The sequence below is a fragment of the Takifugu rubripes genome, chromosome 4 (assembly GCF_901000725.2).
Source record: "Takifugu rubripes chromosome 4, fTakRub1.2, whole genome shotgun sequence".
NCBI classification, from domain to species: Eukaryota; Metazoa; Chordata; class Actinopteri; order Tetraodontiformes; family Tetraodontidae; genus Takifugu; species Takifugu rubripes.
The window spans coordinates 12,151,974-12,176,097 of record NC_042288.1 but is presented as its reverse complement, the minus strand read 5'-3'; the positions used below and the strand labels follow the sequence as shown (position 1 = coordinate 12,176,097).

At 44.1% G+C, this 24,124-nt stretch overlaps 1 protein-coding gene and 4 long non-coding RNA genes across 6 annotated transcripts; all 5 read right to left on the bottom strand.

The window, feature by feature from the left end:
* Positions 1 to 45: 45 nt before the first annotated feature.
* LOC115249691 (uncharacterized) lies at positions 46 to 1,266 on the bottom strand. Its single transcript, XR_003888370.1, has 6 exons — positions 962 to 1,266; positions 785 to 877; positions 590 to 694; positions 441 to 515; positions 288 to 326; positions 46 to 154 (listed from the first exon to the last, which is right to left on the bottom strand). It is a non-coding gene; the product is annotated as an uncharacterized lncRNA (long non-coding RNA).
* Positions 1,267 to 8,780: 7,514 nt separating this feature from the next.
* Positions 8,781 to 9,654, bottom strand: LOC115249699 (uncharacterized). Its single transcript, XR_003888379.1, has 3 exons — positions 9,602 to 9,654; positions 9,329 to 9,518; positions 8,781 to 9,240 (listed from the first exon to the last, which is right to left on the bottom strand). It is a non-coding gene; the product is annotated as an uncharacterized lncRNA (long non-coding RNA).
* A 3,592-nt stretch (positions 9,655 to 13,246) lies between these two features.
* LOC115249700 (uncharacterized) lies at positions 13,247 to 13,703 on the bottom strand. 2 transcript variants are annotated; one of them, XR_003888380.1, is made up of 3 exons: positions 13,623 to 13,703; positions 13,424 to 13,496; positions 13,247 to 13,339 (listed from the first exon to the last, which is right to left on the bottom strand). It is a non-coding gene; the product is annotated as an uncharacterized lncRNA (long non-coding RNA). The 2 variants fall into 2 exon arrangements; XR_003888381.1 differs by having other exon boundaries at positions 13,424 to 13,499; positions 13,623 to 13,700.
* Positions 13,704 to 15,032: 1,329 nt separating this feature from the next.
* Positions 15,033 to 17,989, bottom strand: LOC115249697 (ubiquitin carboxyl-terminal hydrolase 37-like). The gene is made up of 13 exons (XM_029835818.1): positions 17,958 to 17,989; positions 17,734 to 17,871; positions 17,437 to 17,511; positions 17,209 to 17,345; positions 16,983 to 17,114; positions 16,777 to 16,900; positions 16,554 to 16,705; positions 16,366 to 16,459; positions 16,211 to 16,287; positions 15,996 to 16,113; positions 15,853 to 15,907; positions 15,580 to 15,769; positions 15,033 to 15,491 (listed from the first exon to the last, which is right to left on the bottom strand). The coding sequence occupies exons 2-12, from the start codon at positions 17,836 to 17,838 to the stop codon at positions 15,588 to 15,590; spliced, it is 1,251 nt and encodes a 416-aa protein (XP_029691678.1). The 5' UTR covers positions 17,839 to 17,871; positions 17,958 to 17,989; the 3' UTR covers positions 15,033 to 15,491; positions 15,580 to 15,587.
* A 1,003-nt stretch (positions 17,990 to 18,992) lies between these two features.
* On the bottom strand, positions 18,993 to 19,587 carry LOC115249701 (uncharacterized). The gene is made up of 3 exons (XR_003888382.1): positions 19,283 to 19,587; positions 19,107 to 19,199; positions 18,993 to 19,016 (listed from the first exon to the last, which is right to left on the bottom strand). It is a non-coding gene; the product is annotated as an uncharacterized lncRNA (long non-coding RNA).
* Between the last annotated feature and the right edge of the window lie 4,537 nt (positions 19,588 to 24,124).

The following is a 24,124-nucleotide window of genomic DNA, read 5'->3' as shown; positions in this document are numbered from 1 at the left end:
AGAAAAAATTACCCAGTGGTATAAATATGATGGATAGTCCTAATAACAATGTAACAGTAAAAATGTGCTTGATTCTTACAATCGGGACATCTGAAACACTTTTATTTGATGTTGACAAGTTCTCCTCTTCCTCCTCAGTAGTGCATGTTGTGCTCTGTTGGAAATAGGGGAAAAAACTGGTAATTACAACAAACTAATGTCCATATTTGCATGTAACATCCATATTGTGCTGAGGTTCTTCAGCCATAGCTTCTGCAGGAAAAGGCATTACAAAATAAAAGACTTACACGTGAAGATATCTCTGACTGATCTCCATCAAAGATGTTCTGTTCGGTAAAAGTAAACGGAAAATATAAAACAAACAGTGAAGGAAAGACTGTCCAGTCAAATAAACCTGATGGATAGTCCTTTATAACAGTCAGAATTTTGCTGATTCTTACAGCCAGGATGTCTGAAACCCTTTTGCTGAATGAGGATGGGTTCTCTTCTTCCTCATCACTGGAACTTGTTGAAATCTGTTGTAAAAATAGCAGTAAAGTGGTCATTACAGCACACTAATGTCCATATTTCCACTGTGCTTTCCTCTTACAGGTTGCTCAGCTGCATCTTCTGCAAATTCTAAGGAGCTCGTAAATAAACTGTTTTGCTCTGAAGAAAGCGTCTCTGACTCTTCCTCATCCTTGTTCTCCAGGCTCTGTTAGTTAAAGAAGAAGCAACATCAGCTCAATCTCTTAAAACAAAGTCAAAAATACATCAATGTTAAGTTCAGAAAGAGCATTTTTACAGCTTGTTCAATGTCGCTGCTGGATGTGGAGGAACACGGGCTGTCTAATGGACACGTGTCCTCTCCTCCCTCCCCTGCAGGACACTTTGGGCTCTGTTTGTTGGAAGAAGAGACAGGGTCCATGTGAAACATCAGGAACTGGTGTTAATTTTTCTCTATCAAAAGAGAAAAATGTACCTGGTGACCTGCGACACCCAAAGGTGAGCCTGGCCGGCTGACTATTGCCAAGGGCTCTTCAGCCTGCTCCTCCTGTTGGGTGTCACTGGCACAGGAAGAAACTATCTCTTGGTCTTCATCTGTGGACCCCAGGCTCTGTTAAGAATAAAGCAACATCAGCTCAATCACGTTAAACAAAGTCAAAAATACATCAATGTTAAGTTTAGAAGGAGCATTTTTACAACTTGTTCATCGTCGCTGCTGAATGTGGAGGAACAGGGGCTGTCTAATGGACACGTGTCCTCTCCTCTTTCCCATGCAGGACACGCTGGGCTCTGTTTGTTGGAAGAAGAGACAGGGTCCATGTGAAACATCAGGAACTGGTGTGAATTTTTCTCTATCAAAAGAGAAAAATGTACCTGGTGACGTGTGACTCCTAAAGGTGAGCCTGGCCGGCTGACTATTGCAAAGGGCTCTTCAGCCTGCTCCTCCCTGCTAATGCAAAACCCAAGAAAACAGAAGATCTGCATGATGAAGAACCTTTCTCCATTTGTCACATGAATGTTTCAGTCACAAATCAGGGCAATATGTTTAACTTTGAGGAACGTTTGGTCGTACCGCCTTGGTTGGTCCAGAGGCTCATCGTCTTCTTCGTCTGAGTCCTCTACAGTGACACAAAAACATGAAAGAAAGCACCGGAGAGCCTCGTTCATAAACTTTTTGGTCTTGGATTTGGCTGCATTGCCAGCTGCGCTATTAATGGGCTGCATTCTTTTTGCAGTGAAACAAAATGTGTTTGTCAGTTTACTTGGTTTGTGATATACTGACTAACCTTATACCCCCTCTTTATAATGTTGAATTTCAGCCTTTGTTTATTGCTTTGTACAGTTGTCCTTTGATGGCACTGTTTTGTTGCTTTGGATCCCTGTGCTTTGATTACGACTAATATATTACTCTGATCATCGCAGTGTGCATCGCAAGATGCAGAAAGGCCAAACAGGACCAAGGTGGTGGCATGTGTGATAATAAATGACCTAGAGCTAGCACAGACCTCCACTGAGTTGCTTATTTCCCCACACGATTGCGTCAGGGTAACGTATTGCGTTACTTCCTGTCTTCTCAATCATTCGTTGGTTGCCCTGTGCACGGTGTGTCGTGTTCACTTTACTTAAAATTGAACACTTGGGCTGTTTCCGAAACCACACACTCGTTCCCTATTCACTGCTCACTACATGGGGGACATGGATTGAGTGAACTACGTAGTTTACTCAATTTAAAGTTAATATTCGGACAATGGTGTCATTTACGGCGCACGTGAAGTGACGCCATGGTTTCGCCTAATAATTACGAACCGGCCGGTCCATCAGAAATACATTCAGCGGCCATTTTAGGAAAATGCAATATTTTACCCGATAATTAACTCTATAAAATAAAATGAAATATTAATGTCAATAATAGAATAATTATTACTTATTACCTAAAATAACTAGTGTCCCTTGACATTTTCAAGCCAAGACGTGACGGTACATTCTCAAGTCATATTCTGCTGTGGTGAACACATTTAATAAAGCAATTTTTCATCAAAAAATGGATCGGGAGCTACTTTTCATCTTTGTAAATATTCTTTTACAGAGATTCTGTCGCCTGATGAGGAACAGACAATTCTGAAGAACAATTTCAAGTGAGGGGGGGGCAGTGAAGATTGATTGATATTTTTTTTTACACATTTATGTTGTAATATTTTAAGATGATCATATTGGACCCCTACTGAAAAAAAATTAATTTCAAAATGGCGTCCACACTATTGAGTGCGGACACCATTGCAAAATGGCGTCCACACAATTGCGTGCGGACACCATTTCAAAATGGCGTCCACACTATTGAGCGCACTATGTAGGGTATAGGGGGTGGTTTAGGAAACAGCCTTGGTGTGTTGTATTCACTTTAGTTAAAATTTGAACACTTGGGACGTTCTAGTCACCTGATAACAGTGAAAAACAACCCATATTAAACAAATACAGGGCTTCGCCGACTATGTGCATTAGCATGGCCTCACCGTCTGTTTCACCCGGTGTCTTTGTCTGTTCAGCGTGTGAAATGTTTAATTACTCCTCTGCCTCCTTTAGTGAAGGGAATAGGGGCAGAAAGTGTCGTTTAATTACGGCTATGGAGGCGAGACTTGGCGAGCTTGAGACGCGGTTCTGCAGCTTGGAGTTAGCTGGAGTTGCGTCAGGTAGCCGGGAGAAGCTAGCTGCTGCGGAGCCGCCTAGCGTAGCTACAGCTAGCGGTCCCCCGGCAGCAGCCGGCTAGCCGCCCAAACCAAAGGCCCACGGTGCACCACCAACCGCTTCCCGCGGCTAATCATTTGTTTTTCCCCACTCGGCGACACACCCGCTGAGAAACCGACCCTGGTAATTGGCGACTCTGTTTTGTGCTACGTGAAGCCGACTACAGGGCCATAGTTAAGTGTATTCCGGGGGCCAAAGCGGGCGACATTGGCGGGCGCCAATTTCAAGCTGCTGGCGAGACGTAAACGTAACTTTGGTAAAGTTATTATTCACGTCGGAGCCAACGACACCCGGCTTCGTCAGTCGGAGGTCACCAAAATTAACATAGAGTCGGTGTGCAGTTACTCTAAAACGATGTCGGACTCCGGAGCATTCTCCGGTCCCCTCCCCAATCCGGCCAGCGATGAGATGTTTAGCCGCATGTCGTCGCTGGCTGTCACGGTGGTGCCCCGAAAACCAGGTGGCCTTTGTAGACAACTATAGCATTTTTTGGGGAAAACCTGGTCTGATTAGGAGTCCATCCCACACGGGATGGTGTCTCTCTTATTTCTAGTAACTTGGCTAATTTTATTAGACTCAAAGTGACCTGACAATCCAGGGTCCAGACCGGGATGCAGAGTTGTAGTCTTACACACCTCTCTGCTGCTTCCATAGAACCCTCATCCACCAACAATAACACATTTAACACTATAGAGGTAGTCTCTGTTCCACGGTTAAAAGTTCACCAAGCACAGAGCAGGGGAGCGGTCAATCACCATAATCTAATTAAAATTAATACCAAAGCACAAGTTGGAGAAAACTAACATCACAATTAAATGTGGACTATTAAATATTTAATCTCTTTTGTGTAAATCCCTGTTAGTGCATGACCTGATAGCGGATTATCACATTGATTTATTTCGTCTTACTGAGACCTGGCTTCAGGAGACAGCTCAAAAATGGGTCCGGATGAGGGAAGAGCTGGAGCAGAAGATCCAGGAGAGCCAACGGTTGAGGCAAGAGGAGGAGGAGCAGACCAAAGAGGAGCTCCAGAGGCTCTCCAAAGCGATCCTCTTGAGGTGAGATGCTTTCGCCTTTGTTCCTCTTCCAGAAGATTTCAGATGATGTTCAGTGAAATCTAAAACCTAATCTCTCTTTTCTGCAGCTTCAAGTATCAAAGAAAAAGAAGAAAAAATGCTTCTGTAGATGGATCTGCAAAAAGATGAAGTTCTGGAAAAGATGAATTAAAGAACAAATCCAGAGCTCCCAAAGCCCCCCTCCTCCTCTAAATCCTGACTTCCACAGCGTCACATCCTGTCTTCATCAGTTTTATTTTAAAGTATAATCATTGTTTATGTTCTATGTTTGGATCTATGATGTAGAAACAATAAAACTCAAAGTAAACCACCAGATTGTAGATGTTGTCAATGGCAGCTTTAGAAATGGCTTCATTTCATTACTTGAGTCAGTTGGTTTAATCAGTTGGCATTTTTCTCTTTGATCTTAAGTTGACATTTTAGTCTTTGATCTCCTTTATGTCATTGATGATCAAACACATCAGCTCTACCTCATTCAGCACACTCATGAGGAGCTCAACACTCTTGTACCACACTGGTGACCAGCAGACGCGTCAATGGCACAGAGAGGAACCCAGCAGCTGAAGGCAGACCAAGAACCACTGGAATCATCCATGGAGACTTGGAGGGAAGAGGTCCAGCACCTCAGAGAAGCCCTGGCAGAGAAGGAGGAGCAGCTCAGCAGGGCAGTGAAGAGGAGACAGATGAGGACTGTGGCCCATGTGGAGACCCTGACCCTGCTGAACAGCACACACGCTGCTCTGAAGGAGAGCAACCTCAAATGTGCTTCTCTGGAGGAAACCCTCCACAGTCAGCAGCAGGAGATAGAGGAGCGACACAGGAGAGAGCTGATGGAGCAGGAGGAAGGTTTGAATCAGAAGCTCCTTGTGATCGAAGAGGAATTTGAGAGGAAGCTGGAGGAAGAGAAGCACAGATTTAATGAAGAGAATGAGGCCTTGAGGCAGCAGCTCTTTCTACAAGAAAAAAGTTCAACAAACTGCTGGAAGAAGAGCAACACAAATATAACGAGATGATCGTTAAAAAAGAAGAGTCAATAAAGCAGCAGCTGTTGACTAAAGAAGAGACCTATAACAAGATGCTGGCTGATGTTTGTCAGCGGTGGGAGAGGACAGCTCAAAAATGGGTCCAGATGAGGGAAGAGCTGGAGCAGAAGATCCAGGAGAGCCAACGGTTGAGGCAAGAGGAGGAGGAGCAGACCAAAGAGGAGCTCCAGAGGCTCTCTGAAGCGATCCTCCAACTTGAGGTGAGATGCTTTCGCCTTTGTTTCTCTTCCAGAAGATTTCAGATGATGTTCAGTGAAATCTAAAACACAATCTCTCTTTTCTGCAGCTTCAAGTATCAAAGAAAAAGAAGAGAAAATGCTTCTGTAGATGGATCTGCAAAAAGATGAAGTTCTGGAAAAGATGAATTAAAGAACAATTCCAGAGCTCCCAAAGCCCCCCTCCTCCTCTACATCCTGACTTACACAGCGTCACATCCTGTCTTCATCAGTTTTATTTTAAAGTATAATCATTGTTTATGTTCTATGTTTGGATCTATGATGTAGAAACAATAAAACTCAAAGTAAACCACCAGATTGTAGATGTTGTCAATGGCAGCTTTAGAAATGGCTTCATTTCATTACTTGAGTCAGTTGGTTTCCTTCAACTGATAAACCAACCAACTCATAACTTCAACCACACCTTAGATCTCGTTCTGACCTATGGTGTTGAGGTAGAACATGTGTCAGTGTTCCCCCAGAACCCACTCCTGTCAGACCATTCTTTGATCACTTTCACATTTATGATTAAGGATTCTTCTATGCTCAGAACAAAGTCTTACTATAGCAGATGTCTTTCAGATAATGCTGTAGCTAAGTTTAAGGAAGCGATCCCTGTGCTAATCCCAGGACCACTGTGTGTTTCCCCAGGGATCAATCATTATAATCTTTGCCCTGCTGAGGTTGACTCTATTGCTGAAGGTGCAGCAACCTCACTGAGGATCACGCTTGATTCTGTTGCCCCCCTGAAAAAGAAAATAGTAAATCAGAGGAGGTGTGCCCCCTGGTATAATTCACATATCACGACCCTCAAGCAGAAAGCGCGCAGACAAGAAAGGAAGTGGTATTCTTGTAAAATTGACAGCTATCATGTAGCCTGGAAAGACTGTCTATTAGTTTACAAAAAGGCCCTCCGCGAGGCTAGAACATTTTTCCTCTTTAATTGAAGAAAATAAGAACAACCCCAGGTTTCTTTTCAGCACTGTGGTCAAATTAACCAAAAGTCACAGTGTTTTAGATCCACGTATCCCTTCTTCCCTTAGTGGTGAAGACTTCATGAGCTTCTTCACTGATAAAGTTCTAGCTATCAGAGAAAAAGCTAACCAGGCCATCCCAACAACTGGACCATCACCAGATGTGCTGACTGTGGGAACATACAGGTTCTCCAACGAGCCCTTAAACTCCTTCAGCCCTATATATTTTTCTGAGTCTTTGCTAATTCAGAAATCCAAGTCCACCACGTGTCTTTTAGATCCCATCCCAACACACCTGTTGAAGGATGTTTTATCATTGATAGGCAGTTCTATCCTGGACCAGATCAATGGTTCTTTAGTGACAGGTTATGTACCCCGGTCCTACACGGTGGCAGTGATTAAGCCGTTGCTTAAAAAGCCGTCACTGGATCCGGACATATAGCAAATTATAGGCCGATATCCAACCTTCCTTTTATCTCTAAAGTTCTAGAGAAGGTTGTGGTGACTGAGTTACTGGAGCACCTGCAGAGGAACAGCTTGTTTGAGATGTTTCAGTCAGGCTTTAGAGGTCATCACAGCACAGAAACAGCACTTCTTAAAGTTACTAATGATCTTCTTAAAGCTTCAGATCATGGACTTGTCTCTATGCTGGTTCTCAGTGCTGCTTTTGATACAGTTGATCACAGCATGCTGTTATAGAGACTGGAACATGTGATTGCGATTAAATGGACAGCACTAGACTGGTTTAGATCATATTTATCTGATAGATACCAGTTTGCTCATGTCCATGGTGTTCCCTCTTCATACAGTAGGGTTAGCCATGGAGTTCCTCAAGGTTCTGTACTTGGACCAATCCTCTTCACCTTGTACATGCTTCCCTTAGGGAACATTATTCAGCAGCATGTGACAAATTTTCATTGTTATGCTGATGACACTCCGCTATATTTATCCATGAAACCAGAGGAGACAGAGAAGTTAGTGAAGCTCCAGACCTGTCTTAAAGACATAAAGTCCTGGATGTCTTCAAATTTCCTCCTCCTTAACTCAGGAAAAACTGAGATCATGGTGTTTGGTCCTGAACCTCTCAGGGATAGATTAGATCACATGATCACTCTAGATGGTATCTCATTAACATCTAGTCTCTCTGTGAGGAATGTTGGAGTAACTTTTGATCAAAATCTGTCCTTCAACTCACACATTAAATTAGTCTCTAGAGTGCCTTTTTTCACCTGAGGAACATCACAAGGATTATAAAACTACTGACCCACCATGATGCTGAAAAGTTAGTCCATGCATTTGTTACTTCCAGGCTGGACTATTGTAATTCTTTATTATCAGGATGTCCAAACTGCTCTTTAAGAAGCCTCCAGCTGATCCAAAATGCTGCAGCCAGAGTTCTGACAGGTATTGACAAAAGAGATCACATAACTCCTGTACTGGCGTCTCTTTATTGGCTGCCCGTTAAATTTAGAATAATTTTTAAAACCCTTCTTTTGACCTACAAGGTCCTCAGAGGCCTAGCTCCATCCTACCTGGAGGAGCTAGTGACACCTTACCAGCCCAATAGACCGCTCCGCTCTCAGAATGCTGGTCTACCCCAGAGTTTCTAGGGGTAGAATGGGGGGCCGAGCATTTAGCTACCAGGCCCCCCTGCTGTGGAACCAGCTCCCTGTCCAGGTATGGCAGGCTGACTCCATCACTACTTTTAATTTTAGGCTTAAAACCTACCTCTTTGAAAAAGCTTATTGTTACTAATTCTGTAGTATATGAATCTTACGCTGAGTCTAAAACCATCCCCTATACCCTAATAGTGCACTCACTTTTGAAATCGTGTCCAAATTCTTCTCGAGCATCGCTGTACCCTATGTAGTGCACTCAATGTATCCCACAATGGATTGCGAAAAGTAGTGCACAACCGATGCACCCTAACTCGAAAATATATCCCATCAGCCTTTACGGTATCACGTGACACCATAAAAATACATTTTTTAACATAATTTCCACTGTGCGGTTTGATTTATAAAATTTTTGGGAAATGAGAAATCAATGTGTAGTTTACAATTGTTTTCAGTAGTGGTCCAATATCATCATCTTAAAATATTACAACATAAATGTGTAAAAAAAATCAATCGATCTTCACTGTCCCCCCCTCCCTCACTTAAAATTGTTCTTCGGAATCATCTGTTCCTCACCAGGCGACAGGATCTCAGTAAAAGAATATTTACAAAGTGAAAAGTACCTCTGGATCCATTTCTTGATGAAAAATTGCTTGAATAAATGTTTTCACTACAGCGTAATATTTGACGACGGCGGAGACAAGGAGGAGCACATTCAGCATGTCCATCTCGTCCTCCAACGGCTCCTGGGGAACCGTCTTTTTGTGAAGGCCAAGAAGTGCGAGTTCCACACCACCATCTCTTTCCCGGGGTTCGTGGTAGTCTCAGCGTCCACCGGACTGTCTCCCTTCATGGCATCCCTGGGGTACCAGCCTCCGTTATTTGAGATCCAGGAGGACGAAGTATCGGTACCCTCGGTACAGGCCAGCATGCGCCGTTGCAGGAGAGTGTGGAGGCAAGTCCGTGCTGCACTCCTGCGTCTCGGAAGCTGGCTCCTCGCTTCGTGGGGTCCTTTGAGGTGGAGCGGATGGTGAACCCTGCAGCCGATTCATCCTTGATGACTTCTACCACACCCAGACCTTGTGAACCTTGTGTTTTGAATAAAGGCACTTTGAGTTCATTATTCCCCACTGTGGGTTGCCTGCTTTTGGGTCCTGAGACAAACAACATATTTACCCTTATTTCTAGTCTGGATTTTCATCTTCCTCCATCTTCTCATAATACAGCAAATACGCTGTTTTCTGCCGCTGCTGGCACACGTGGTTAACATTTGTTTCTGTGACAACGTCGTCATCGTATGTCACCCAGCAGGCATTACCATCCCCTTGGCTTGCATCTCGATAAACGCCATCACAAATGTAATGGCCTGTGAAGGAAGGAACTGCTTTGTTAGTGGTCAAACAAGGAGAAGGTTGGATTTCAACGCAGTACTGACAGCTAAACACTGACCGCTGGTAGTGCAGCTCCCCAAATGGTTCACTATGCTCTTTAGAGTGTATTTTGTCTGCAGAAAATCAAAAGAACAAGCCATTAGCTCCACTCTTTGAGCCATTTGATACTGATGACTGCTTAAAGGTTTATCAAGGGTTTACCTTCTCACTGCTCTGATTCGTGCTGAGCAGTACCTCCCTCGATAAACACGTGGCTCTGTGTATTTTTTGCGCACCAAAGTAGGACCACTGAATTCTCAAAAGGTGGACGATCAGCACACTATCAAGAAGAAAAGGGGAGGGAAGAGGAGATGTAGAGACAGTTAGGGCCTTTAGAAGGCAGCAGATGTGAGGATGCTGAGATGGCTGGTTCTCACTTTGGCAGAGTGAAAAAGGATCTTTTCGCTGTCGTCTGGGAGGCGCCACAGTGACATTTGTAATCCAGCAGTTGCTCCTGCAGAATCAACAACAGTTGTGAGGTTCAACAGCTCCTCCGTCGTTCACACATGAACACCAAACATGTGTCCCTTACTTTCAGGTGCAGCTGTATGCTTTGCATGATGGTGTCCTCAAGCGCCACGGACAGGATCAGAATCTCCTCCATATTTTCACGCTTGTGGCCACAACTGTGAATTCAAGAGAGGATTCAAATAACTAAGGATTCAACTAAACAAGTTCAACACCTATGCATGAGCAGAAGGTTTCCAGGTATGTTCCCACCTGTGGCACAGCATGGTGCTCAACATCTGGAAGCTGATGTGAGCCTCCACAGGGCAGGTGTAGCTCTGCTGTCTCTCATTTGCCAATGACCTGATCTCTGCAGAGATGGAGCTCAGCTGTTCCAGGACGGTGTTCAAAAATTCGTGGGCATCCTGCAGACAGACCAAAGTGTCTAGTCCAGAAAAGATCAGGATGATGCTCTTGAAAATAAAAGAAAGATTACTTGTTGGGCATCATTTCCAAATTCTGGATGATGCAGGGCAATGGTGTGCAGGAATGTAAAGAGAGTGGACTTCTTCTGCATTCTGTTTTTGGTCGAGAAGCCGTTGCTGATGTCACTGAGCAACCTGGAGAAAGGAGAAAGCAGATGTTTTTCATTCAATGCATTAATGCCAGAGAATAAGGGTCATACGTGAGCTTGTGCTATACTTGAAAAGCAGAGCTTTTGGGTGCAAAAGCCACTGTTGACTCTGTTTGTTGAGCTCCTTCACAAAAGGCACGAGGGTCAGGAGGCTCTGGAGAACAGAGTTCATATAACAGGTCTGGGAGAGGTTGGGGAGCCTGAAACACAAGAAAAACAGAGCAAAGTGTTGATGGTGATGATGATGTGATGATGATTATGATGATGATGATATGCTAAAATCTATACCCATAACAGGCCAGTTCATCAGGCGTAAGGGTTCTCCCACTTCCAAATCTGTTTAAGGCCTTCATTAGGCGCTCCTCTGGGGCTCTGGGCGGTGTTGTCACAGCCGCCACGTCACAGCCTGCATCAGCTTTAAGTGTCTGTTAAGGTTAAATGTTAAAAAAAAATTCAAAAAACCTGATGGATAGTCCTTTATAATAGTTTAACAGTCAGAATTTTGCTGAGTCTTACAGCCAGGATGTCTGAAATCCTTTTGGTTAATGAGGATGAGTTTTCTTCTTCCTCATCACTGGAACTTGTTGCACCCTGTTGTAAAAATAGCAGTAAAGTGGTCATTACAGGACACTAATGTCCATATTTTTATTGTGCTTTCCTCTACAGGTTGCTCAGCTGAAGCTTTTGCCTGAAAGGATGTTACAACTAAACTGCTAAGATGTAGGAAAGCTTTTCTGAGTCTTCCTCATCCTTGTTCTCAAAGATCTGTTAGTTAAAGGCAAAGCAAAAATAACTCAATCTCTTAAATTGTACCTGGTGACCTGCGACACCTAAAGGTGAGCCTGGCCGGCTGACTATTGTCAAGGGCTCTTCAGCCTGCTCCTCCTGTTGGGTGTCACTGACACAGGAAGAAACCATCTCTGGGTCTTCTTCAACTGTGGACCCCAGGCTCTGTTAAGAATAAAGCAACATCAGCTCAATCATGTTAAACAAAGTCAAAAATACATCAATGATAAGTTTAGAAGAAGCATTTTTACAGCTTGTTCAAAGTCGCTGCTGTATGTGGAGGAACAGGGACTGTCTAATGGACACGTGTCCTCTCCTCCTTCCCTTGCAGGACATGCTGGGCTCTGTTTGTTGGAAGAAAAGACAGGGTCCATGTGAAACATCAGGAACCGGTGTTAATTTTTTTCTCTATCAAAAGAGAAAAATGTACCTGGTGACCTGCGACACCTAAAGGTGAGCCTGGCCGGCTGACTATTGTCAAGGGCTCTTCAGCCTGCTCCTCTTGGTGGGTGTCACAGGCACAGGAAAAGTATATATCTGGGTCTTCATCTGTGGACCCCAGGCTCTGTTAAGAATAAAGCAACATCAGCTCAATCTAATAAAACAGCCACAATTAGAGGAAAAATTACCCAGTGGTATAAATATGATGGATAGTCCTAATAACAATGTAACAGTAAAAATGTGCTTGATTCTTACAATCGGGACATCTGAAACACTTTTATTTGATGTCGACAAGTTCTCCTCTTCCTCCTCAGTAGTGCATGTTGAACTCTGTTGGAAATAGGGGGAAAAACTGGTAATTACAACAAACTAATGTCCATATTTGCATGTAACATCCATATTGTGCTGAGGTTCTTCAGCCGTAGCTTCTGCAGGAAAAGGCATTACAAAATAAAAGACTTACACGTGAAGATATCTCTGACTGATCTCCATCAAAGATGTTCTGTTCGGTAAAAGTAAAGGGAAAATATAAAACGAACATTGAAGGAAAGACTGTCCAGTCAAATAAACCTGATGGATAGTCCTTTACAACAGTCAGAATTTTGCTGATTCTTACAGCCAGGATGTCTGAAACCCTTTTGCTGAATGAGGATGGGTTCTCTTCTTCCTCATCACTGGAACTTGTTGAAATCTGTTGTAAAAATAGCAGTAAAGTGGTCATTACAGCACACTAATGTCCATATTTCCACTGTGCTTTCCTCTTACAGGTTGCTCAGCTGCATCTTCTGCAGATTCTAAGGAGCTCATAAATGAACTGCTTTGCTCTGATGAAAGTGTCTCTAACTCTTCCTCATCCTTGTTTTCCAGGCTCTGTTAGTTAAATCAGAAGCAACATCATCTCAATCTCTTAAAACAAAGTCAAAAATAAATCAATGTTAAGTTCAGAAGTAGATTTTACAGCTTGTTCAATGTCACTGCTGGATGTGGAGGAACAGGGGCTGTCTAATGGACACGTGTCCTCTCCTCCTTCCCCTGCAGGACACGCTGGGCTCTGTTTGTTGGAAGAAGAGACAGGGTCCATGTGAAACATCAGGAACCGGTGTTAATTTTTCTCTATCAAAAGAGAAAAATGTACCTGGTGACCTGTGACACCCAAAGGTGAGCCTGGCTGGCTGACTATTGTCAAGGGCTCTTCAGCCTGCTCCTCCTGTTGGGTGTCACCGGCACAGGAAGAAACCATCTCTTGGTCCTCATCTGTGGACCCCAGGCTCTGTTAAGAATAAAGCAACATCAGCTCAATCACGTTAAACAAAGTCAAAAATACATCAATGTTAAGTTTAGAAGAAGCATTTTTACAGCTTGTTCATCGTCGCTGCTTGATGTGGAGGAACAGGGGCTGTCTAATGGACACGTGTCCTCTCCTCCTTCCCATGCAGGACACGCTGGGCTCTGTTTTTTGGAAGAAGAGACAGGGTCCATGTGAAACATCAGGAACCGGTGTTAATTTTTCTCTATCAAAAGAGAAAAATGTACCTGGTGACGTGTGACTCCTAAAGGTGAGCCTGGCCGGCTGACTATTGCAAAGGGCTCTTCAGCCCGCTCCTCCCTGCTAATGCAAAACCCAAGAAAACAGAAGATCTGCATGATGAAGAACCTTTCTCCATTTGTCACATGAATGTTTCAGTCACAAATCAGGGCAATATGTTTAACTTTGAGGAACGTTTGGTCGTACCGCCTTGGTTGGTCCAGAGGCTCATCGTCTTCTTCGTCTGAGTCCTCTACAGTGACACAAAAACATGAAAGAAAGCACCGGAGAGCCTCGTTCATAAACTTTTGGTCTTGGATTTGGCTGCATTGCCAGCTGCGCTATTAATGGGCTGCATTCTTTTTGCAGTGAAACAAAATGTGTTTGTCAGTTTACTTGGTTTGTGATATAGTGACTAACCTTATACCCCCTCTTTATAATGTTGAATTTCAGCCTTTGTTTATTGCTTTGTACAGTTGTCCTTTGATGGCACTGTTTTGTTGCTTTGGATCCCTGTGCTTTGATTACGACTAATATATTACTCTGATCATCGCAGTGTGCATCGCAAGATGCAGAAAGGCCAAACAGGACCAAGGTGGTGGCATGTGTGATAATAAATGACCTAGAGCTAGCACAGACCTCCACTGAGTTGCTTATTTCCCCACACAGTGTGACTTACACATAGTATAGGGCATGTATGTGGGCATGCGTGTGTGTGTGTGTCGAGGTGTGTTGATTCCTTCATATTCTAGGTGCTTTCTCAGCACGTCAAAGAAGCCACTCTGAATGTGGTGGATGTGGGCCATGCTGGTTTCCAGCTCAGCTCTAGCGGGTCTCCGGCTGGAGTAAACATTGCGCCCAATCAATTTTAGTGGGTGCAGAAAATGTTCACTCCCAAGCAGGTGATTCGTCTGGGGACAAATTCAATGGGTTCTTTTTTTCCCTTCACCTTCTTGTGTCCCCATGATTTTGTGGGCCTTCAGGTCAAGTATCTTGGTGTGAAGGTGAGCGTTGTGACTTTCCAGCTGAGTGCATTTTGCCCCAGAACTTGCATATGTTTGTCAAGATGCTCTTGGCTAGCTGCACAGGCCTGCAGTTCAGCCTGGGACGTTGCAAGTATATGAATCTTACGCTGAGTCCTAAACCACCCCCTATACCCTATTAGTGCACTCACTAGAGTGGACGCCATTTTGAAATAGTGTCCGAATTCTTCTCGAGCAACGCTGTACCCTATTTAGTGCACTCAATGTATCCCACAATGCACTGCGAAAAGTAGTGTACCACCGATGCACCCTAACTCGGAAATATATCCCATCAGCCTTTACGGTATCACGTGACACCATAAAAATACATTTTTAACGTAATTTCCACCGTGCAGGTTGATATATGAAATTTTTGGGAAATAAGAAATCAATGTGTAGTTTACAATTGTTTTCAATAGGGGTCCAATATGATCATCTTAAAATATTACAACATAAATGTGTAAAAAAAATCAATCGGTCTTCACTGTCCCCCCCTCCCTCACTTAAAATTGTTCTTCGGAATCGTCTGTTCCTCACCAGGTGACAGGATCTCAGTAAAAGAATATTTACAAAGTGAAAAGTAGCTCTGGATCCATTTCTTGATGAAAAATTGCTTTATTAAATGTTTTCACTACAGCGGAATATTTGACGACGGCGGAGACAAGGAGGAGCACGTTCAGCATGTCCATCTCGTCCTCCAACGGCTCCTGGAGAAAAGGGCCCACGCCTCAAAGTTGACCTGCCACCCGGGGGTCAATCGCCCACCTGCCGTGGGTGGAGTTTTGTGGTCTCAGCGTCCACCGGACTGTCTCCCTTCAAGGCATTCCTGGGGTACCAGCCTCCGTTATTTGAGATCCAGGAGGACGAAGTAGCGGTACCCTCAGTACAGGCCAGCATGCGCCGTTGCAGGAGGGTGTGGAGGCAAGTCCGTGCTGCACTCCTGCGTCTCGGAAGCTGGCTCCTCGCTTCGTGGGGTCCTTTGAGGTGGAGCGGATGGTGAACCCTGCAGCCGATTCATCCTTGATGACTTCTACCACACCCAGACCTTGTGAACCTTGTGTTTTGAATAAAGGCACTTTGAGTTCATTATTCCCCACTATGGGTTGCCTGCTTTTGGGTCCTGAGACAAACAACATATTTACCCTTATTTCTAGTCTGGATTTTCATCTTCTTCCATCTTCTCATAATACAGCAAATATGCTGTTTTCTGCCGCTGCTGGCACACGTGGTTAACATTTGTTTCTGTGACAACGTCGTCATCGTATGTCACCCAGCAGGCATTACCATCCCCTTGGCTTGCATCTCGAAAAACGCCATCACAAATGTAATGGCCTGTGAAGGAAGGAACTGCTTTGTTAGTGGTCAAACAAGGAGAAGGTTGGATTTCAACGCAGTACTGACAGCTAAACACTGACCGCTGGTAGTGCAACTCCCCAAATGGTTCACAATGCTCTTTAGAGTGTATTTTGTCTGCAGAAAATCAAAAGAACAAGCCATTAGCTCCACTCTTTGGGCCATTTCAGACTGATGACTGCTTAAAGGTTTATCAAGGGTTTACCTTCTCACTGCTCTGATTTGTGCTGAGCAGCACCTCCCTCGATAAACTCGTGGCTCTGTGTATTTTTTGCGCACCAAAGTAGGACCACTGAATTCTCAAAAGGTGGACGATCAGCACACTATCGAGAAGAAAAGGGGAGGGAAGAGGAGATGTAGAGACAGTTAGGGCCTTTAGAAGGCAGCAGATGTGAGGATGCTGAGATGGCTGGTTCTCACTTTGGCAGAGTGAAAAAGGATCTTTTCGCTGTCGTCTGGGAGGCGCCACAGTCACATTTGTAATCCAGCAGTTGCTCCTGCAGAATCAACAACAGTTGTGAGGTTCAACAGCTCCTCCGTCGTTCACACATGAACACCAAACATGTGTCCCTTACTTTCAGGTGCAGCTGTATGCTTTGCATGATGGTGTCCTCAAGCGCCACGGACAGGATCAGAATCTCCTCCATATTTTCACGCTTGTGGCCACAACTGTGAATTCAAGAGAGGATTCAAATAACTAAGGATTCAACTAAACAAGTTCAACACCTATGCATGAGCAGAAGGTTTCCAGGTATGTTCCCACCTGTGGCACAGCATGGTGCTCAACATCTGGAAGCTGATGTGAGCCTCCACAGGGCAGGTGTAGCTTTGCTGTCTCTCATTTGCCAATGACCTGATCTCTGCAGAGATGGAGCTCAGCTGTTCCAGGACGGTGTTCAAAAATTCGTGGGCATCCTGCAGACAGACCAAAGTGTCTAGTCCAGAAAAGATCAGGATGATGCTCTTGAAAATAAAAGAAAGATTACTTGTTGGGCATCATTTCCAAATTCTGGATGATGCAGGGCAATGGTGTGCAGGAATGTAAAGAGGGTGGACTTCTTCTGCATTCTGTTTTTGGTCGAGAAGCCGTTGCTGATGTCACTGAGCAACCTGGAGAAAGGAGAAAGCAGATGTTTTTCATTCAATGCATTAATGCCAGAGAATAAGGGTCATACGTGAGCTTGTGCTGTACTTGAAAAGCAGAGCTTTTGGGTGCGAAAGCCACTGTTGACTCTGTTTGTTGAGCTCCTTCACAAAAGGCACGAGGGTCAGGAGGCTCTGGAGAACAGAGTTCATATAACAGGTCTGGGACAGGTTGGGGAGCCTGAAACACAAGAAAAACAGAGCAAAGTGTTGATGATGATGGTGATGATGATGTGATGATGATTATGATGATGATGATATGCTAAAATCTATACCCATAACAGGCCAGTTCATCAGGCGTAAGGGTTCTCCCACTTCCAAATCTGTTTAAGGCCTTCATTAGGCGCTCCTCTGGGGCTCTGGGCGGTGTCGTCACAGCCGCCACGTCACAGCCTGCATCAGCTTTAAGTGTCTGTTAAGGTTAAATGTTAAAAAAAAATTCAAAAAACCTGATGGATAGTCCTTTATAATAGTTTAACAGTCAGAATTTTGCTGAGTCTTACAGCCAGGATGTCTGAAATCCTTTTGGTTAATGAGGATGAGTTTTCTTCTTCCTCATCACTGGAACTTGTTGCACCCTGTTGTAAAAATAGCAGTAAAGTGGTCATTACAGGACACTAATGTCCATATTTTTATTGTGCTTTCCTCTACAGGTTGCTCAGCTGAAGCTTTTGCCTGAAAGGATGTTACAACTAAACTGCTAAGATGTAGGAAAGCTTTTCTGAGTCTTCCTCATCCTTGTTCTCAAAGATCTGTTAGTTAAAGGCAAAGCAAAAATAACTCAATCTCTTAAAATGTACCTGGTGACCTGCGACACCTAAAGGTGAGCCTGGCTGGTCGACTATTATCAGGGGCTCTTCAGCCTGCTCCTCTTGGTGGGTTTCATTGATACAGAAAGAAACCATCTCTGGGTCTTCTTCAACTGTGGACCCCAGGCTCTGTTAAGAATAAAGCAACATCAGCTCAATCGCGTTAAACAAAGTCAAAAATACATCAATGATAAGTTTAGAAGAAGCATTTTTACAGCTTGTTCAAAGTCGCTGCTGTATGTGGAGGAACAGGGGCTTTCTACTGGACACGTGTCCTCTCCTCCTTCCCCTGCAGGACATGCTGGGCTCTGTTTGTTGGAAGAAGAGACAGGGTCCATGTGAAACATCAGGAACCGGTGTTAATTTTTTTCTCTATCAAAAGAGAAAAATGTACCTGGTGACCTGCAACACCTAAAGGTGAGCCTGGCCGGCTGACTACTGCAAAGGGCTCTTCAGCCTGCTCCTCTTGGTGGGTGTCACAGGCACAGGAAAAGTATATATCTGGGTCTTCATCGGTGGACCCCAGGCTCTGTTAAGAATAAAGCAACATCAGCTCAATCTAATAAAACAGCCACAATTAGAGAAAAAATTACCCAGTGGTATAAATATGATGGATAGTCCTAATAACAATGTAACAGTAAAATGTGCTTGATTCTTACAATCGGGACATCTGAAACACTTTTATTTGATGTTGACAAGTTCTCCTCTTCCTCCTCAGTAGTGCATGTTGTGCTCTGTTGGAAATAGGGGAAAAAACTGGTAATTACAACAAACTAATGTCCATATTTGCATGTAACATCCATATTGTGCTGAGGTTCTTCAGCCATAGCTTCTGCAGGAAAAGGCATTACAAAATAAAAGACTTACACGTGAAGATATCTCTGACTGATCTCCATCAAAGATGTTCTGTTCGGTAAAAGTAAACGGAAAATATAAAACAAACAGTGAAGGAAAGACTGTCCAGTCAAATAAACCTGATGGATAGTCCTTTATAACAGTCAGAATTTTGCTGATTCTTACAGCCAGGATGTCTGAAACCCTTTTGCTGAATGAGGATGGGTTCTCTTCTTCCTCATCACTGGAACTTGTTGAAATCTGTTGTAAAAATAGCAGTAAAGTGGTCATTACAGCACACTAATGTCCATATTTCCACTGTGCTTTCCTCTTACAGGTTGCTCAGCTGCATCTTCTGCAAATTCTAAGGAGCTCGTAAATAAACTGTTTTGCTCTGAAGAAAGCGTCTCTGACTCTTCCTCATCCTTGTTCTCCAGGCTCTGTTAGTTAAAGAAGAAGCAACATCAGCTCAATCTCTTAAAACAAAGTCAAAAATACATCAATGTTAAGTTCAGAAAGAGCATTTTTACAGCTTGTTCAATGTCGCTGCTGGATGTGGAGGAACACGGGCTGTCTAATGGACACGTGTCCTCTCCTCCCTCCCCTGCAGGACACTTTGGGCTCTGTTTGTTGGAAGAAGAGACAGGGTCCATGTGAAACATCAGGAACTGGTGTTAATTTTTCTCTATCAAAGAGAAAAATGTACCTGGTGACCTGCGACACCCAAAGGTGAGCCTGGCCGGCTGACTATTGCCAAGGGCTCTTCAGCCTGCTCCTCCTGTTGGGTGTCACTGGCACAGGAAGAAACTATCTCTTGGTCTTCATCTGTGGACCCCAGGCTCTGTTAAGAATAAAGCAACATCAGCTCAATCACGTTAAACAAAGTCAAAAATACATCAATGTTAAGTTTAGAAGGAGCATTTTTACAACTTGTTCATCGTCGCTGCTGAATGTGGAGGAACAGGGGCTGTCTAATGGACACGTGTCCTCTCCTCTTTCCCATGCAGGACACGCTGGGCTCTGTTTGTTGGAAGAAGAGACAGGGTCCATGTGAAACATCAGGAACTGGTGTGAATTTTTCTCTATCAAAAGAGAAAAATGTACCTGGTGACGTGTGACTCCTAAAGGTGAGCCTGGCCGGCTGACTATTGCAAAGGGCTCTTCAGCCTGCTCCTCCCTGCTAATGCAAAACCCAAGAAAACAGAAGATCTGCATGATGAAGAACCTTTCTCCATTTGTCACATGAATGTTTCAGTCACAAATCAGGGCAATATGTTTAACTTTGAGGAACGTTTGGTCGTACCGCCTTGGTTGGTCCAGAGGCTCATCGTCTTCTTCGTCTGAGTCCTCTACAGTGACACAAAAACATGAAAGAAAGCACCGGAGAGCCTCGTTCATAAACTTTTTGGTCTTGGATTTGGCTGCATTGCCAGCTGCGCTATTAATGGGCTGCATTCTTTTTGCAGTGAAACAAAATGTGTTTGTCAGTTTACTTGGTTTGTGATATACTGACTAACCTTATACCCCCTCTTTATAATGTTGAATTTCAGCCTTTGTTTATTGCTTTGTACAGTTGTCCTTTGATGGCACTGTTTTGTTGCTTTGGATCCCTGTGCTTTGATTACGACTAATATATTACTCTGATCATCGCAGTGTGCATCGCAAGATGCAGAAAGGCCAAACAGGACCAAGGTGGTGGCATGTGTGATAATAAATGACCTAGAGCTAGCACAGACCTCCACTGAGTTGCTTATTTCCCCACACGATTGCGTCAGGGTAACGTATTGCGTTACTTCCTGTCTTCTCAATCATTCGTTGGTTGCCCTGTGCACGGTGTGTCGTGTTCACTTTACTTAAAATTGAACACTTGGGCTGTTTCCGAAACCACACACTCGTTCCCTATTCACTGCTCACTACATGGGGGACATGGATTGAGTGAACTACGTAGTTTACTCAATTTAAAGTTAATATTCGGACAATGGTGTCATTTACGGCGCACGTGAAGTGACGCCATGGTTTCGCCTAATAATTACGAACCGGCCGGTCCATCAGAAATACATTCAGCGGCCATTTTAGGAAAATGCAATATTTTACCCGATAATTAACTCTATAAAATAAAATGAAATATTAATGTCAATAATAGAATAATTATTACTTATTACCTAAAATAACTAGTGTCCCTTGACATTTTCAAGCCAAGACGTGACGGTACATTCTCAAGTCATATTCTGCTGTGGTGAACACATTTAATAAAGCAATTTTTCATCAAAAAATGGATCGGGAGCTACTTTTCATCTTTGTAAATATTCTTTTACAGAGATTCTGTCGCCTGATGAGGAACAGACAATTCTGAAGAACAATTTCAAGTGAGGGGGGGGCAGTGAAGATTGATTGATATTTTTTTTACACATTTATGTTGTAATATTTTAAGATGATCATATTGGACCCCTACTGAAAAAAAATTAATTTCAAAATGGCGTCCACACTATTGAGTGCGGACACCATTGCAAAATGGCGTCCACACAATTGCGTGCGGACACCATTTCAAAATGGCGTCCACACTATTGAGCGCACTATGTAGGGTATAGGGGGTGGTTTAGGAAACAGCCTTGGTGTGTTGTATTCACTTTAGTTAAAATTTGAACACTTGGGACGTTCTAGTCACCTGATAACAGTGAAAAACAACCCATATTAAACAAATACAGGGCTTCGCCGACTATGTGCATTAGCATGGCCTCACCGTCTGTTTCACCCGGTGTCTTTGTCTGTTCAGCGTGTGAAATGTTTAATTACTCCTCTGCCTCCTTTAGTGAAGGGAATAGGGGCAGAAAGTGTCGTTTAATTACGGCTATGGAGGCGAGACTTGGCGAGCTTGAGACGCGGTTCTGCAGCTTGGAGTTAGCTGGAGTTGCGTCAGGTAGCCGGGAGAAGCTAGCTGCTGCGGAGCCGCCTAGCGTAGCTACAGCTAGCGGTCCCCCGGCAGCAGCCGGCTAGCCGCCCAAACCAAAGGCCCACGGTGCACCACCAACCGCTTCCCGCGGCTAATCATTTGTTTTTCCCCACTCGGCGACACACCCGCTGAGAAACCGACCCTGGTAATTGGCGACTCTGTTTTGTGCTACGTGAAGCCGACTACAGGGCCATAGTTAAGTGTATTCCGGGGGCCAAAGCGGGCGACATTGGCGGGCGCCAATTTCAAGCTGCTGGCGAGACGTAAACGTAACTTTGGTAAAGTTATTATTCACGTCGGAGCCAACGACACCCGGCTTCGTCAGTCGGAGGTCACCAAAATTAACATAGAGTCGGTGTGCAGTTACTCTAAAACGATGTCGGACTCCGGAGCATTCTCCGGTCCCCTCCCCAATCCGGCCAGCGATGAGATGTTTAGCCGCATGTCGTCGCTGGCTGTCACGGTGGTGCCCCGAAAACCAGGTGGCCTTTGTAGACAACTATAGCATTTTTTGGGGAAAACCTGGTCTGATTAGGAGTCCATCCCACACGGGATGGTGTCTCTCTTATTTCTAGTAACTTGGCTAATTTTATTAGACTCAAAGTGACCTGACAATCCAGGGTCCAGACCGGGATGCAGAGTTGTAGTCTTACACACCTCTCTGCTGCTTCCATAGAACCCTCATCCACCAACAATAACACATTTAACACTATAGAGGTAGTCTCTGTTCCACGGTTAAAAGTTCACCAAGCACAGAGCAGGGGAGCGGTCAATCACCATAATCTAATTAAAATTAATACCAAAGCACAAGTTGGAGAAAACTAACATCACAATTAAATGTGGACTATTAAATATTTAATCTCTTTTGTGTAAATCCCTGTTAGTGCATGACCTGATAGCGGATTATCACATTGATTTATTTCGTCTTACTGAGACCTGGCTTCAGGAGACAGCTCAAAAATGGGTCCGGATGAGGGAAGAGCTGGAGCAGAAGATCCAGGAGAGCCAACGGTTGAGGCAAGAGGAGGAGGAGCAGACCAAAGAGGAGCTCCAGAGGCTCTCCAAAGCGATCCTCTTGAGGTGAGATGCTTTCGCCTTTGTTCCTCTTCCAGAAGATTTCAGATGATGTTCAGTGAAATCTAAAACCTAATCTCTCTTTTCTGCAGCTTCAAGTATCAAAGAAAAAGAAGAAAAAATGCTTCTGTAGATGGATCTGCAAAAAGATGAAGTTCTGGAAAAGATGAATTAAAGAACAAATCCAGAGCTCCCAAAGCCCCCCTCCTCCTCTAAATCCTGACTTCCACAGCGTCACATCCTGTCTTCATCAGTTTTATTTTAAAGTATAATCATTGTTTATGTTCTATGTTTGGATCTATGATGTAGAAACAATAAAACTCAAAGTAAACCACCAGATTGTAGATGTTGTCAATGGCAGCTTTAGAAATGGCTTCATTTCATTACTTGAGTCAGTTGGTTTAATCAGTTGGCATTTTTCTCTTTGATCTTAAGTTGACATTTTAGTCTTTGATCTCCTTTATGTCATTGATGATCAAACACATCAGCTCTACCTCATTCAGCACACTCATGAGGAGCTCAACACTCTTGTACCACACTGGTGACCAGCAGACGCGTCAATGGCACAGAGAGGAACCCAGCAGCTGAAGGCAGACCAAGAACCACTGGAATCATCCATGGAGACTTGGAGGGAAGAGGTCCAGCACCTCAGAGAAGCCCTGGCAGAGAAGGAGGAGCAGCTCAGCAGGGCAGTGAAGAGGAGACAGATGAGGACTGTGGCCCATGTGGAGACCCTGACCCTGCTGAACAGCACACACGCTGCTCTGAAGGAGAGCAACCTCAAATGTGCTTCTCTGGAGGAAACCCTCCACAGTCAGCAGCAGGAGATAGAGGAGCGACACAGGAGAGAGCTGATGGAGCAGGAGGAAGGTTTGAATCAGAAGCTCCTTGTGATCGAAGAGGAATTTGAGAGGAAGCTGGAGGAAGAGAAGCACAGATTTAATGAAGAGAATGAGGCCTTGAGGCAGCAGCTCTTTCTACAAGAAAAAAGTTCAACAAACTGCTGGAAGAAGAGCAACACAAATATAACGAGATGATCGTTAAAAAAGAAGAGTCAATAAAGCAGCAGCTGTTGACTAAAGAAGAGACCTATAACAAGATGCTGGCTGATGTTTGTCAGCGGTGGGAGAGGACAGCTCAAAAATGGGTCCAGATGAGGGAAGAGCTGGAGCAGAAGATCCAGGAGAGCCAACGGTTGAGGCAAGAGGAGGAGGAGCAGACCAAAGAGGAGCTCCAGAGGCTCTCTGAAGCGATCCTCCAACTTGAGGTGAGATGCTTTCGCCTTTGTTTCTCTTCCAGAAGATTTCAGATGATGTTCAGTGAAATCTAAAACACAATCTCTCTTTTCTGCAGCTTCAAGTATCAAAGAAAAAGAAGAGAAAATGCTTCTGTAGATGGATCTGCAAAAAGATGAAGTTCTGGAAAAGATGAATTAAAGAACAATTCCAGAGCTCCCAAAGCCCCCCTCCTCCTCTACATCCTGACTTACACAGCGTCACATCCTGTCTTCATCAGTTTTATTTT